Source organism: Manacus vitellinus, unplaced genomic scaffold (genome assembly GCF_001715985.3).
Source record: "Manacus vitellinus isolate BGI_N305 unplaced genomic scaffold, ASM171598v3 scaffold_36_pilon, whole genome shotgun sequence".
Classification (NCBI taxonomy): domain Eukaryota; kingdom Metazoa; phylum Chordata; class Aves; order Passeriformes; family Pipridae; genus Manacus; species Manacus vitellinus.
In genome coordinates, this window is record NW_021940508.1 from 4,198,747 (window position 1) to 4,215,482 (window position 16,736).

The window sequence follows — 16,736 nt, forward strand, 5'->3', positions numbered from 1 at the left end:
TCTTTACCTTTGCAATTTGATATACTTGCATCAGTGTTAAGTAACTTCAGCTTGCATCTGCTTTTATTAAAAAGTTCCTTCCATATTGTTGCTCTGTCATAAGAAGAGTCTGGAAAATGATGGAAACAATTAAATAGGATATAGTAATTATTTTTTTCCATAGCATTTGTTTTTCCCGTACACCATTCAAGTATACTTAGTCATATATAACAAATACATATAAAATAGGGAGCATTTTAGTGTGCCTAAATTAAACTTCATGGATTATATCACCAAGCATCTGATACTGTATACAGCTGAAAAAGGCTGCTTTTTGGAAGTTACTTTAATATCGGTTTTAAGTACTTCAGTAGTTGTGATTTACGATGTTATGTTGGTGTTGTGCTGAATTAATGAGAACTGAGTGATTGTATTGCATGCATTGCACGGGGTTCTAGAAACCTGTTAGTGCAGAAAGCAGTTACTATTCTGTTTATAGTTAACACAACAATTTGCTCTGCATTAGCCTTTGAATTGCAAAAAACTCTGTGTATTCCTCAGATGTGGTTAAAATGACAATAATGCTTTAATGTGGTGGATGATGAAGAATTAGAAAATAGTTTATGGCATTTTTACTTTTGTTTATGTATGGATCAAACTCTTGCCCTAAAGCAGCATTTCTATAAAGCTTCAGGAACATAATGTTGCTGGTGAAGTCAGCTACTACGGAAGTAAAGGCATATAAAATGCTACAATATGCAAAACACTTCATAATCATCAGTCTGTAGCAGATACAAAGGCATCATTTGAAAAGCTGTTGTGACGATGTTAATAAAAGTAAGTAGTCTAAGTGATTGAAGAAAAAGTAAGGAAAGAATAAGGGAAAAAAAAATCCTACCTAAAGCAGCCTACTGAACTTCTACAGTATGAGGGGCATTGTAGCAAAACAGTAGAAACCTAACATGTGTACAGGAACAATATTAGGAACAATTCTGAGCAACTGACAGCTAGTCAGTACATCAGTCAGTAATGCTGGTCAGGTAACACCAGCCTTCTTATCTTTCTGGTGTGGTAAGTACTGCATCAGTTAACCTAGCACACTTTTATAAAAGCAAACAGCCTGTATAATAAATAATAACCCAGACTGGGAAGTGGGGGAAACTGGACTTAATGCCTATGGCTTGCAACTCAGCAGTAGTTTTTAATGGAAAACTTAATTCATATTTAAAGCTTTATAGAGAACTTAAACCCGAGCCTGGCTACTGCTGATTCTGAGTAGGAGTTTGTTTTAGGAGTCTGCATGGTTTCTCTGCTACTTCAGCTAAGGCAGATACTCACTATTAAAGCCATGCTGTAAACAATGCATTGACTTTGTGGATTGGATTCTTAGCTGTTACATTAGCAGAAGCCAGTGCATTTTAAGTTCACCCAGGACCTGCAACTGCTTACTGCCGGTGGTTCTCAGGTTCTCTTCAGAGTGCTTGTGCTAGTCTGAATGAGCTGGACTGCAGGTCCTTGAAAGAGCTGGGTGTCCCAAAATGGGTCAATCCACTAGTACCACAAACATGATCCTGCTGAAACCCTCCCTATTGTTAGCAACAGGTTGAATGTACTGGATTTGCATGGCCAGAGTTTGGTAGCAGGGGTAATACAGGAGGTGGCTTCTGTGAGAAACTGCCAGAAGCTTCCCCCATATCTGACAGAGCCAGTGGCAGATGGATCCAAGACAGTCTGGCTGCTGGCCAAGGCTGAGCCAATTGGAGGTGGTAGTAACACCTCTGTGATAACATATTTAAGAAGGAAAAAAAAATTACTGTGTGGATGTAATTGCTTGCAGAGAAGAAAGGAGTGAGAATGTGTAAGAGGAACAGCTCTGCAGGTACCAAGGTCAGTGAAGGAGGAGGGGGAGGAGTTGCTTCAGGTGTCAGAGCTGAAGTTCCACTGCACCCTGTGGTGCAGACTGTGGGAAGGCAGCTATGCCCCCACAGTCCATTGTGGTTCATGGGGATGCAGAGATCCACTTGCAGCCTGTAGGGGAGATCCACACTGGAGCAGGTGGATGCCCAAAGGAGGCTGTGAACCCATGGGAAGCCTGTGCTGGGGCAGGCTCTCCTGGCAGGACCTGTGGCCCACGGAGAGAGGAGCCCACGCTGGAGCGTGTTTCCTGGCAGGACTTTTGACTCTGTGGGAGACCTGTGCTGGAGCAGCCTGTTCCTGAAGGACTGCACCCTGTGGAAGGGACCCAAGCTGGAGCTGTTTGTGAAGAAGTGTAGCCTGTGGGAAAACCCGTTGGAGAAGTTTGTGGAGAATTGTCTGCCGTGGGAGAGGGGAAGGACTCCTCTCCCTGAGCAGTGGCAGCAACAACCTGTGATGAACTGACCATAACCCCCATTCCCTGCCTCCTTGCGCCTCTGGGGGGAGGAGGCAGAGCCTGGGAAGGAAAGAGGTGTGGGGGGGAAGGTGTTTTTAAGATTTGTTTTACTTCTCATTATCCTGCTCTGAATTTAATTTTTAATAAATTTCCTCAAATCAAGTCTGTTTAGCTGATGATGGTAATCGATGAGTGACCTCTCCCTGTCTTTATCTCAACTCATGAGCCTTTTGTTTGTTATATTTTCTCTCCTCTGTCCACTTGTGGAGGAGAGTGATAGAGCAGCACTGGTGGGCGCTTGGCATCCAGTCAGGGTCAACCACCACATGGAGCCAGAGACTTATCAAACAGTATTATTCAATGAGCCTAGAATTTTTCAATAAATATTTTAATTTATCTAACTTTTTTTTTTTTAAATGTGGTGACCCTACTATCTTGTTTTTTTCTATTGCAAACCCATGTGAGATCAAATGATGCATTTAGTATTTCTAGAGCAAAAGCAATTAGGAGACCACATTTCTTCTCTTAAGAAGTTTGGGAATGGGGAAGAGTCAAACAAGTTCTGTGAAAGCAGTCTCACAGAATCATAGAATGATTTGGTTTGGAAGGGATGGTTAAAGATCTCTCAGCCCATCTTCCTAGGGGAGGTGTTCCAGCCTTCTGATCAGTGTTGTGGCCCTTTTCTGGACTAGCTCTGGCAGGTCTGTGTCCTTCCTGTGCTGGGAGCCCCAGAGGTGAATGCAGTGCTCCAGATGGGTTATCCTGAGGGCGGAGCAGAGAGGCAGAATCCCCTCCCTTGCCCTGCTGGCCACCCTGCTTTGGATGCAGTCTGGGCTGTGGTTGTCTTTCTGGGCTGTGAGCACACATTGCTGAGCCATGTCCAGCTGTTATCCACCAACACCTTCAAGTCCTTCTCCACACAGCTACTCTCAATCCATTCATCCCCTAGCTGGTATTAAGACTGGGGCTTACCCCAACCTGGGTGCAGCACCTTGCACTTGATCTTGTTGAACTTCATGAGATTTGCACAGGCTGCCCCTCTCGAGCCTGTCCAGGTCCCTCTGGATGACATCTCCGCCCTCCGGTGTTGACCACACTGCACAGCTTGGTGGTGCCAACAAACTTATTGTCATTAGTGTGAATACAGCAATTGAAGCTCACAACTGATACTTGTCTTCTGCTATAATTAGAAGAAACTGAGGATCGGTGTGCTGTCCTGTATTTACTGTGAAAGTGGGTGTCATATCCAAACCTGCTATCTGTTGTCTACAGCCACCAAGTTCAGCTCCCCCATCAGTGCCAGTTAATGCTGGAAAAAACATTAAAGTTTCAGAGTTGTGATTCCATCTTGCTATGGCTGTCCTCTAGCAGAGTCTTTTTTGTGGGGCACTTAAATGTGTCTCCAAGGTGCAGATTTCTATTGGGCAAGTTCTGCCATGGCTAACTGCTCAGTTTATATTTATCTATTTCATCTTTGGCATTTTATTATCTAAGATTCAGAAGCTGACTCGTGATTTAATCACAAGTATTTGTATGCGGATTATTCTTACATTATGAAATAGGAAAGCTTAATATGTGATTGGAGCTCATAAGAAATCCAAAAGTTCAGTGTGTACCTGACCTCTGAGGAAAACTGCGTTTGTTTTTGGCATGACAGATGGAGATTTACACTAACTAGTAGTTAACACTAGAACGTGGGAACATTACTTGCATGCAGCTATACACTGCCAGTCTTTGACTTTGGTACTTAAGGAAGTTTTGAGTCAGAGTCAAGTTTTGTCAGGGAAGCTAAAAGAAGTGTAGGGTTTGAAGCATGTGCTATATTCAAAGGTATTTGTAGTTCAAAATGTAATGTATTTAGAAATTTTTTTTTCTATATGCCTATCAAAAGATTGTTTCTTTTAAAACTGAGAACAAAACTGAGGGCACTAAGGTGTATACTTAGGATGTATGGTTAAATCTTGAGAGACAATTTCTGAAAATACTGAACTTTTAAAAGTCCTGTACTTTGCTTAGAAATAGTTAGATTATTATACCTATAATGTTAATAGCATTTTCTTCTCTAGGTTAAAACTCAAATTTCTGTGTTTAGCTGTTGCTCTTTAAATCCATTTGGATTGTTTGGTGCTTCTTTCTGTAGAACAGAAAGGTATGTAGATTAGAAAGCAGTGATCTGTTCTTGTTTTCCTGCTTGAATGCATGTGTGGGCAAGTTCATTGTAGAAATTTGAAAGAGAGCAATTGTTTCTAGATCTGTGCTTTTTTTCTCTCTCTTTTTTTTCCTCCTTTTTTTTTTTTTCTTCTTTGTTGTCAGACATTTAGTTTAACTCTTGACTGAACAGCAGTCATAAAACAAGTGACTGGTACACTGAGGCATTAACTCCACCCTGATGCAGTGGCAGTTTAAGGCTACGTGAAGGTTAGTCCAGTTTGGGTAGGGCTTTGAGCAACCTGGTCTGGTAGAAGGTGTCACTATGTGGGGCAGGACTGCCTGGGGCAGGGTCGTTGTAACTAGATGACCAAATAATGTCCCTTCCAACCCAAATAATTCTATGATTCTCTGATCTCAGTGTACTGGGGTGAGATGTAGAAAGCGCTCAATTGACTGTTTCACTCTGGACAATATTCACGTTACTGTATGGAGAGAACATACACTTTTATCCTAATGCTTAGGTTAGCAGTGTCGGTAAGACTCACCTATGGCTCTTCTTTCCCTATTCTCTAAATCAAAGGTCATAATCCGCATATGTAGACAACATGAGTATTCACAAGTTGCTTGGCTTCGTGTTGCTTCTGTATTTGTGTCTAGAAGCCATGTCCTTGTGTTGCAGCATTTTCCTGGAGGACCAGCATTACTCAAGGACAACAGATCCACAGTTTAAACTGAGTAAGGTGAGACTTGCCAGAGGTAAGAGCTAAGATTCCAGAAGGAAGACAGTCAAGCAAATGTCCTTTGCCTAAGTGACTGTTTAAGGAACCCTGTGAAAAATTATCCTCTCCTTAAAGAAGGATCAGGCCAGAATATACAAGAAGAGGTATATTTAGACATTCAATCTAGATCTTTTCTCTTTCAGTCTTCCAAGGAAAAGTATCTCCATCATAGAACGTGTTCTGTTCCCCTGAGTGTGTTTTCCAGTGCAAACTCTACTGGAAGCCTGCTTTGCATTGCATTTCTGCTGTGAGGTTTAAGACAACTACTGAAGTTATGCGTGAATGAATTTGTGTCCACTTTGTCTCTGCTTTTCATGCACGTTTCACTATAACAGCTCTCATATTATTATGCATGTTTATAATGCATTTTATTTTGCAATCTTGCAGGGTATTAAGGTCACATTAATAGACCTAATTGTAAATCAAAGCTTCCTCCAAGGGAAGAAGAATTTGCAAGTTATCTTCATGCAGAAGCTAACACCTTTTGTGCCTTTTTGAGGAGTCAGTTGGTAAGACCCAAGCCTGTCATGGGTTTGGGGGTCTGTCTGATCAGGGGGCTCAGGAGCCAGGCTGTCCTGCAGTCTTGGGTTTTCTGTACATCCCAAGTTCCTGCCAGGCTCTTCGGGGAGATGATCACCCATACAGTAACTGGACTGCCTGATCTTTGCCTTCAGCTCTTTCAAAGTAAAAAGCATATGGTGGTCTCAATTTATCTTACTCTTTATCCTCAGTGGGAAGCTCTTTTGAGAAGCAGTATTTGTCACAGTTTTAGTGTGTTATTCAGGTTGTGGATATGAGGCAGGAGCAGAGGCAGTGAGCACAGGCTGAAATTACAAGTATGTCTGTCTGAACACTGGGAGATGCTTTTTCACTGTGAGGATGACTGAGCACTGGCACAGTTTGCCCAGTGATGTGATAGAGGCTCCATCTGTGAAGAAGATCTTCTAAAGCCATCTGGACATGGTTCTGGAAAGGCAGCTCCGGGTGGCCCTGCTTAAGCTAGGGTTGGACCAGTTGACCTCCAGAGGTCCCTTCCAGTTCAACCACTCTGATTCTGTGGCCTCTGACCACAAGAACTGTAGGCACTTCTCTGGTTCTTGGGAGTAGTTAAGTGAGAAGCAGCTGATGATTAGCACTCCTATTTGATATACTTGACTGTGGTTAGGCTCAGACAGGCTGTCCCTTTGTGAGTTCTTAGATGAACGAACTTGTGAGTTAGTTATCTGTGAACTAGAGGGATGAATCTGGAGATGAATGGACTGTTGTAATCTCTGTAGCTTTTTGCAAATTAAGTCAATTTGTTAGCTCCATAGATGTAGTTTAGCCATTTAAACTCCAGGCCCTAATGTTTCATTTATCTTGTTGCTTAGTGATACTTGCTTATTTGTTCTAGAGCTAAATTCAAAGAGGAGACCTACATATTCTGTACCTGTTCTGCAGTGCTGCTGAAATTGTTCCTCCAGTTGTCAAGATACTGGTAGCTTATTTGCTGAGCAGCCTCTTCTACTTTCTGAAGCTGTTGATGAAATAATTTAACACAGCTCTGGTAAATGTAAGTTACAGAACAGACTCTCTTCCATAGCACTGGCACTACCTGTACCTTTCCTTGTTAGTGTTGCAATGAAATGTTAGCTGTAGGCTCACCACTGATGTTGGTGGCTCAAAAATACCAGTGATCACACAGAGATTTATTACACTGTCATTCTGAAATAAAAGCTCTTTTCCACCAAGTTGAAAGATAGCATGCTGACAAATAAGCCAAATAAATGAGGTACATAAAATTGCAAGATGCAGTTTGTGGTTTCTGTGTTGTGTGGAACTAACAAAAGCCTGGAAAACGTGTGCTGCTGCAGCAGTCTGCTTGTCAGGTGCTTGTGTTCCATTTGCAGCAGATATTTCTAAAGGAAGCATGAATGGGGACCCTGATTTTAGTAACACAGTTGATGTTTTCTAGAGATTATTTGCTTGTGGATTTCTTCTTCCTTTGGTGGTAAAGCAAGATCAGTTTGTGCTTCAAACATGCAATTGAAAGTTCTTCTAACAAATTAGACCTATGGTGCTCAGCAGCAGATGTCTGTGGGAGGCAAATACCTTATTTTCTCCTTTCTACTTTCTCCTTTCCCCTCCCAGTGGATCATGAGAGTCTGGCAGCAGACCCAGCAATGAGCTGTGCTGTAACTACTGTAACTCATGTACTCGTGTACTCTTTCCGTCCCCAGAGCCCACAGTGGCACCATTCAAGTTCCGATGGACCCTGGAGGAGCAAGAGGTGTATGGAGTGCACAAGCATTACAGCTCAGGAGTAGAAACAAAGGGTTTAAGTATGTGACACAATTAATGGGACATAACACCCTGTACCCCAGTAAGCCAGTACCAGTAAGCTTTATGAAGATGACTTGAAATATTTGGCTGGCTATTTTCTGATCATCCACATTATGATCATGTCTGTGTGTGATCATGTTGATGGCATCCAGGCAGCCTGGGAGTCTCTGTTGGAAGTGGTTTCCTGATCCCAGCTGTAAGATCTCCTGAAGATTCTGTTCCTGCAAGTTAATCACCAGTTGTAAACACACTGAGGGCGACAGCAATGCAGTTCCGGAGCAGCTAGTTCCATTATTTTCTGTAATTTCTTCAGTGCTGAGTCTGTCTTTGTGCTTAGCTCGTGGTTGGATTTCTTGACAACAGCGGGTGTCAGATGAATAAAGATTGCATTTTTGGGTATTGGATTGCAGTTGACTTTGGTTGTCATATCCTGCTGGTCCTGTCCCCTTCACTGGGGAGTTCTGTAGAGTGTGAGTCTGTGAAAATGGGATTAGGCGAGGCTGTCTGGCATCGCTTTCTCTTGGAATGTTATAAAACTTTGAGTAAAGGCACTTGAATAAATTGCTGGAAGTGCCTGTTCAGAGCTTCTGGCGCAGATAAATTTCTTTACACAAACTCTAGAAGAAGTTCTGTTTCTGTGCTGATAAATTGGTTTTAACTGGTCAGGGAAAAGGAAGCAGTGACAGCATAACTGGAGATTAATTCAGGCTAGAAGGAGCCTCAGGAGCCTGCTGCTCAAAGTAGGATCACTTTCATTATGAATGTATTTATAAACACCTTTTTCTTAACATCCTTTTCATTCTCTCTCTTTCACTTGCTTAATCTCCATTCAAAGGCAAATTTGGCAGTACCAGCCCCAAATGAGCACTCTAAATAAGGTGAAAAACGAATGCAAACAGATGGTGACTGAATTACTTGCACAGAAACCTGTTGCAAAACTAATCTTCAGTTAGCAGTCTCACCTGCCTGCTAGTAAGAATCTGTCTGTATAAACTGTAAAGTGTTTCCATGGTCTAAAAAGTGTGTCAACATTAAGTATTCCAGTTCTCCAGCTTCCAAGAAGGATGAGGCGAGAATGCACCTGCACTGTCTGTCTTGTTATTGATATCAACTTGTTTGAAAAACCTGGCATATAATGCAGGGAACAGTACCAAAGGCAGTAGGTAGATTGTCCTTAAGGTTTTTTTCATGCAGAGAAAATGTCACCTTTGTGAGCACTTGGCAGTCTTCCATCTTAGCTCAAATACAATTTAAAGGGTAATGCTCTAGGTATTTCAGACTCCCCTTTTCTTAATTATCATTCCTATTGCTTTTTCTATTGTCTGCTTTCTCTACAGCACAATGATTCTAATTTTTATGGTAATAACCTAACTGTCTGGGTGCTTTTAGGACATGATAGAATTATACCTAGTATAACTATGCATTTATGTAGAGCAAAGTGTCTGAAGTTGCATGGAAGTCAGTGTAGTATGCTTGTTTGCATATTTGTGTAGAGTCTGTGATTCTTGGCTGCTGTGGCCATGGGATTCATTTAATGAACTAGTCAATATAAGCTGACTGCTGTGTATATAGAGATGTAATTAATGGAATGCTTATAAAAGCACGTGTCTGTGCTGAGATAAAATACATGCTTTTTTTATAGCTGCTATTTGCATTACTCAAGTGCACTTACTGTAGTGATTAACTTCTGCAAAAACAATTTGTGTCTTACAGCTTGCCTTGAAAGGATCTAACTATGCTGGTCTGCTGGAGCGGCATCGCATCCATACAAAAAACGTGGAGCATGTTGTAGACAGTTTAAGGTAAGAATGTATGGATGCTGAGCATTTCAGACACAGTGAAATACCCATAGATAGCGTAAAATAACAAAGGGAAGCTTTGTGCTGCAAGCTCTAATAAAATAGAAGTACTCAAAAGAGTGCAGCTGAGCAGTTGTTCCTGAAAAAATCATAATGTGAACTAGCTCAGTTTAGTTAACTAACGCGCTCTGTTATCATCTTGAAAACAAATGAGCAAGGTGTAAAGGATTTGTGTGTCAAGTGTTTATAATCTAAATATGCCTGTAATTACTTCTTAGTTACTACTACTACTCCTTAGTTAGTGTCAGCTTTTCAGAAGGATGTGACAATGAGCAATATAGGACAGAATTCAGGCTTTTTTTGAACTTTATAGGAATGAGAGGATCGAAGTTCGCCTTGTTAAACGTCGAGAATATAATGAAGAGACAGTTCGGTGGGCAGATGCTGTTATATCTGCAGGAGGTATGACTTTATTGAAGGGAAGGGTTTGTTTCAGTATGTTTTCATGGATACGTTTTTCAAAAATACTTTGCAACATGTGAAACAACTTGAGGTATGCACATTTTGAAAGCAAATTGCTAATTCAGTTGTCAGAAAATATTACCAAATGCAGTGGTTGCATCCGTCTTGTCTACCTCTGGTATCTGCTACACTTCCTGTAGCACCAGGAAGTGAATCCCAGTGTATGGCCACTTTGAAAAAGTTTAATTGTCCTGTGTAAAACAGTATAAACTGTGAAATTTACTATAGTTTTCAAATAAATAGGATAAATTCCTTGCTGTCAGGTGATTATATGTAGCCCTAAACCCAGCTCTTTTTTTGGTGGATGTGAGATGTAGACTAACATACTACCACTTGGTCCCTTTGCTCAAACTGTCTTTCTTGATTTCACACTTAATTCCAGTGACTGGCATATCAGGTTGGATGGTACAGGCAAAAATATGCAAATGCTGAGCAGCTCGTGCCACTGACTAGTGGTTTTTAGATGAACGAACAGAACAACTATCCTGATTGTGTATTTTTAATATTGGATTGCATCAGTTCATTCAGTGTTGTTCTTTGGGGATTTGCTGCAGTGTATCGCTGGGCTCTAACATAATGTTCAATCATCTGTGGAAATTAGACTTGACTGTGGCTTTCTCTCTTCTTAGTAGTCCACTTTGCCCTTAGCTACTGATCACCATGCAGAGTGGGGAGAAAGGGATATCTGTACACTCGTGAAGCATCCTAATACACTCTTGTAGATTTCAAAGAACTACTCTAGGCTGGAGACTAAAGTGCCAGTTTAGGGCAAAATTTGTCATAGTTGAGGCAAGCAGCTGGGAAGTGATACCTCATCTAAGGTTTTCAGAGCTTATATCTAGCTGCAAAGACTGATTGAGGTTATAGTTGCCTTGCTGTTTAACAGCCAGGAAAAAATACTAATATCTGGAGAAACCAGTACATTAAAGGATTTCTACTTTCAAGATTTCTACTTACCTAAGACTTCTTTTCCAAGTGTGCCTATTTGGGGCCAAATAAGGTCTTTAAATTGTGCCTTCTAGGAGGACAACTGGAATAAAACTAAAGTAATGGTTTTTATTTGATTTGCAGTAAAATTTTGGTTTTGTTTCCTGTCTCCTGTGGCTTTGTTTAGCAATACTTTCTAAATTTACTTTCATTAAAGAATTTCTCTTACCTGCTGATAAACATAGAGAAATTTCAATAAATCCTTTAAAGCTTGCTTCTGTCAAATTCAGTTGCCTGGGCATGTACAGCTGTCACATAACTTGTGCTTTTTCCAGTCACATTTGCCATCTTGAACTCAGTTGTCACTGCTCTGCTTTGAAAGATGTCAGTAGTTTTGCAGTCCCATTTTATTTTTGTCCAGCTTACGTAATTGGTTGTTGATATAAAAGCACAGAGTGGTAATGCTGAAGTACCTATGGGGACTGTTTTGTTTGGGTACTAGAATGTGAAGTGATACTAACTTTTCGTTTGCTTTTTCTGTAGGTGATGGTACAATGTTGTTGGCAGCCAGTAAGGTTTTTGATAAATTTAAACCAGTCATTGGAGTAAATACTGATCCTGAAAGGTAAAGACATATTTGGGAAAAAGTGCTTTATTTAATATCAGGCACAGTGTGCATTTGAGGCATGCCTGTAGTATTTGGCAGTGTAAATGTCTGTTTTAGTGGGCTTTAGATTTCAGGCTAACATGTTATTTTTTTAGAAAAGTTTCCACAATGAGTTACCCTGTCTCATCTGAGAAGACATTAAGCAGTATTAGATAAGCATGACTGTGTTAAGCTGAACTGTTTTCATGCACCAGTGTAACAGCACTTGCAGCTGGTTTACTTGTATTACTAACCAGAAGTTTGAGTCCAGGGATGGCAGTATAGAACCCAGACAGAAAGAGGGACTTCATAAAAGCAGCTAAGTGTGGTGCCTGAACAGAAACTTCGTCTCTTTATGAAGCAGGTGGACCTGGTAGAGCCTCAGATGAAGAAGTTTGCTGTAGTTTCTTCATGTAAACCATGTCATACCTCAGAGGACACAGTCTCCTCAGCCAATTATTGGCACTTAGTTGTCCTATTATAAAATCCACACAAGTTGCATCCACCTGCCCAAATCAGTCTTACAGTTAGGTGGATGCAGTGTGTTAGTAATGACTGGTTGGTATAAGCTTCAAATGAATGGCAAATAAAACTCAGAATTCTCCAAGGCTCTGTCTCCTGGGAGTCCAGATTTAGATTTCTACTTTTGATATTAACAGTTAATTTATTCTGCATTATCAAGCCTGAATAGCAGGGTTCAAATAACAAGTGCCTTCAAGTTACCAAATATCACTCATGAAAGGGGAGCAGTGGTTAGTCTTCTGGTTTTGACCAGAGAGATTCTTTTGATCTTAGGCATGTTGCTTACCTGTTTCGTATCAACTAAGTTGTGTAAAGGGAGGAAATTTACTTTCTCACTTGCCAGGTTTATTAAGCTTGAATTTCTTGCCCAGTGATGACAAGAACTATACATGTATTTATATATTCCTGCAGGATTACTAGATGAAATGTAGGGAGAAATAACCTTATTTTTAAAAGGTACCAAATCTTAACAGATATACTGTGTCATTTTTTGTTACTAGATCTGAGGGTCACTTGTGCTTGCCTGTGAGATACACACGCTCATTTCCCGAAGCACTACAGAAGCTTTATCGTGGTGAGTTCAGGTAGGATTCACTGATCTTTGGTTTTCAAAAGCATAGTGGGATTGGAATAAAATACTTAATGAAGGATGTGCAATGCCTAAGGAGTAGGTGAAGCTTAGTAAAATCTTAATGCTTCAAATTGTGAATTCGGTGTACGTGTTTATTTACCATGTTGAAAATGAGTTTATGGTCAAGAGTGAGACTGGAATACAAAGGATAAAATTGACTGCCAGCTCCAGCAAAAAGTCTTCTTTTATGGCCTGCGGTAATTGATTTTCTTTTCTGACTTAGCAAATTCATAAATGAGGAACTGCCTGCCTGTAAAGGGTACATTAGTTTACATATTTTAAGACTGAAAAGCATATGTAGTACAGTGATGGCCATTAGAAGCTAATGAAACATATGCACTTAGGAAATGGTCAGTGTGTTGCATCTGGAGTTTTGGTGACTGAGGTAGAGTGGCTAAACTTTTGTTAACAGATGAGTGTAAGCCAAAGCTTTTCTTCATGCTGAAGAGAGCTTGATGTTTTCAATACTAGATATTCTTCAAATAGAAGAATCTCACTGGAATTAGGAAGAAACAAGCTGGATTTTAAAGGACAGACTAGGGAAGAGTTTTTTAATAATTATTTTAAGAGAGACATTGTTCTGTGGGGTAATAACTTTCCAGAATACTTTTAGGATGACAAGCCATCAAACAGAAATCAGTCACCTGAAAATATATAGCAGTTGAATTTTGTTTATACTTCTATCATATTAAATTTGTAGCTTGAAGTGTAACTATATTTTTTTTTTTCATTGAAAAGTCTGAAATGAGGTGAATGCAGTCACCAGGACTGACAAATAACTGAAGAGGTTTCAATAGGTATTGCTAAATGAAAAGATACTTTCAAATAGCATATTCTGAGACTTAGAATACAGAAGCTTTTTACTCTCCATTATTCTAAGTCGTTTAAGTAAAACTCGTGCTCATGCAGATAACCCCCCCGATAATCTAGGCAATTTTGATGTTTTGTTGGAAGCAAAGTTATATTTTTATTGTCGCCACTCCCGTTTTTGCCCATTATGGAGCTGAAGCCACACCAACGTGAAAGAGAAAGGACCTCCCTAGTTCTTTTTCTGAAATAATATGAACTGTTATTCCTAAGAAAGAACCCAAGCAGGGGTTTGGCAGTTCTCAAATTTATTTGGCCCCAAGGAAAGTCTAAAATAGGTGGGTAACTGAATCAGCTTGTCTGGAAGGACTTTTGGTGGTTTACAGTTGTATAGGGATGGTGAGGTGCCAGAGACTGGAAAAGGGCAATTGTCTTTTTTTCTTACCCTTGAGGTGTCAGCCAGTGTAACAATCCATGTAAGCACTGACCTTGTAGTCCCATAAAAAAACCAACATTATTGATTTATAAAGGACAAACCATATCAGATCACCCCTGTTTCTTTTCTTGATGGTCAGTGGTGTAATAGGTTCTCAGAATAGGGGTATAATAGGAATACAGTCCCATTTTCTAATTTTGTAGGGGATGTGACGTGTTCTAGTGTGAGCATTTTAAGGAGACCAATATAGTGATACTTACTGCAAGCTATCTGTCTGACTACCTAAAACCATGCTTGGAATTTAAGGGCAGATAGGATGTGTTGAGTGAGGCTTTACAAAGATGACAGTGAGGAAAAACTACCCGTGTAGTCATATAAAGCATAAGTCTTCCTTGTTGTAATTTCAGGAAAAGCTGGTGACTGTCCCCTGGATATCAAAAGTATGAATGGGGAAAAGATGTGCTCATAACAATTCTTCTTGATTTGCTTTCTTAATCAAAACTATTACTATTTTGTTTTATGAAATCTCTAAACTGTAAGAGGAAAAAGGAATTGATATCTCTAAGGAAAAATAAAAAGATCTGAATGTTGTATCATGACTTTTGTACTCTTCTCTTGCTTCAACAATATTCCTCTGAAGCATCCTAAATTCCTAGGCTAGGGGAGATTGTTAAAATAGCTTGTGGCCCTTATGTATAAAGGGGCGGATAGAGCTACTCTTCTGGACATCTACAAACAAAATACGTTAAAAATTACTCTATACTTGAGAGCTATTTTATTCTCAAAATCCATGTGTCAGTCATTCAATCACAGGTTAGAATCACATGCCTAAAAAGAAGATTTGTCATGTATATGTTTTTGTAGACTACTTTTGACCAATGTCCTCTTTACACATGCAAAAAACATTAGGTAGCAACTCGGGAAGTGTAAAGTGTTTACAGTTTAGTATGATTAACTTTCTAAATTTAGGAGTCGTGGTGGAAGCTATAAAACTTGAAATGTGACTTTGAATAATTCTCATTCTGTAATGAATATTTCAGCTATTGATACCAACTTCTTTCTCCTGTCATAGGTGGCAGTGGCGGCAAAGAATCCGATTGTACCTCGAAGGAACTGGTATTAACCCAACCCCTGTAGATTTACATGAACAGCAGCTGAGCCAAGAGCAACACAGCAGGGCTCACATAAATGAAAGATTACAGGATCAAGGTAGGTTAAAATCTTACAAGAATATAATCACTTTGCTATGTTAACTTGAAAATACAGATTTGTAAGAGTTCAAGTATTTGAAATCTGGGTGCTGCATTTGAGAGACAGCTCTGGTTAGCTGAAGACCCAGATTAATGTTTTTTAGAAGGGAGTATTTTTTTGTATATTCTGGACTGTACAATTAGAACCAGTTTTCAGTACCCACAGTTAATTTATCTAATGTCAAAATACCTGATCTTTTTTAAAATGCTGTCTCTTAGAATTACTATAACCACTTGAGTGTGTGTGTGTTCATACACATGTACTCTTAACTTATTACTTCACAATTGAAAAAGCTGGTCTCAGTCTACCAGCAAGCAAATGAGAAGTTAGAAGTGAGATTCTTTTCCTGGGTAATTCCTTGGTTGTCAAACACCTTCAACTGTTTTTTTCATGATGGTTTGAAGGTGCATAATTGTCTGATTAACCTGTGTCCAGTACTGCATTTGCTCACTTAGAAGTCCTTGTCAACACAAAAATTTGTTAATCCCCCTTAATTAACTTATGATATGAAGTCTAATTCTTTGAACTTTATCAGAAATAGCTGTTTAGTCACTGTAACTTCTTGACTGGAAGAGTAACTGACAGAAGAGAAGAATTCATTCTGTCTGGTTGCCCATGAGTTTTCAGGGAAAGCAATGTCTGAACCTAAAAGTCATTGCCTCACTGACCTTGGTTCAAATATTTGTTGTATCCAGTAAAGGACAGTGACTGGCTACAGCCTAAATCAATGAAAAATTGAGTCCTTGAAGACAATGGAGCATTAGGTCTACAATACAAACCCAGGCAGCAGAGTCTGTCCTCCAATGAGATGTGAATTTTTTTAAAAAATTTGGGTTGTAAACCTGTGATCCAAACTGCTGTATTCAATATCTGCAGGATCTGACATTTCTGGTCCACATCTTTTACCTGTGAGAGCACTCAATGAAGTCTTCATTGGGGAATCTCTTTCATCCAGGTATGTTTAATTGTTTGTTGTTACAGTAAGGCACAATTGATTTAATTTCTTTTTATGACATTGCACTGGTCAATCAGTGATGGGATTTTACTGTCAAATTTCAGTTCTACTCTATAGATATTTAACACTGATTGTATTATTGCAGATTACGAAGTGTATTTTCAGAGATGTAAATGCAGTGATGTTAATTTCTGGTTTTCTACCTCCTGTCTGGACATTCTTTAATTTTTTCTGGCTGTTTTCTTTCCCCTTTATTGAAGATTTAAACACCCATCCTTAAACTGCCTCGTCTCCCATATCTCTTGTAAAATATCTTTTGGTAAGCTTTTAGCATGACTAAGCAGAAATAGCTTTTAGCATGACCAAGTACTCTTTTTCCTGCCTTTCTATTCTTATAAGCAAAGCTATCAGCCTACCTTTGGCAGAAACTTTGTTATTGGGGGAAAACACTTATTTCCTTGTGTTAAGAAACAAGTTTGTATCAGTTTGTGGTGCTGCCCTATCCAGGATAAATTTCACTGTCCTTTCTGTGCTGAAGATGAATGCATTTTTGGCAGCCAAACAACAAGAAGGATATGCGTAACATGAATGGGGGTTGTGATAAAACAGATAAAACATTATCCTTGGTCAGGATTTGG

General features: G+C 39.7%; 1 protein-coding gene across 1 annotated transcript in view; it reads left to right on the forward strand.

Moving 5' to 3' along the window:
- NADK2 (NAD kinase 2, mitochondrial) overlaps positions 1–16,736 on the forward strand; it is a 32,445-nt gene that overhangs the window by 6,318 nt on the left and 9,391 nt on the right. Inside the window, 6 exon segments of the mRNA XM_029961521.1 lie at positions 9,316–9,404; positions 9,775–9,863; positions 11,394–11,475; positions 12,519–12,602; positions 14,965–15,101; positions 16,020–16,098. Coding sequence (XP_029817381.1) covers positions 9,316–9,404; positions 9,775–9,863; positions 11,394–11,475; positions 12,519–12,602; positions 14,965–15,101; positions 16,020–16,098 — 560 coding nt within the window.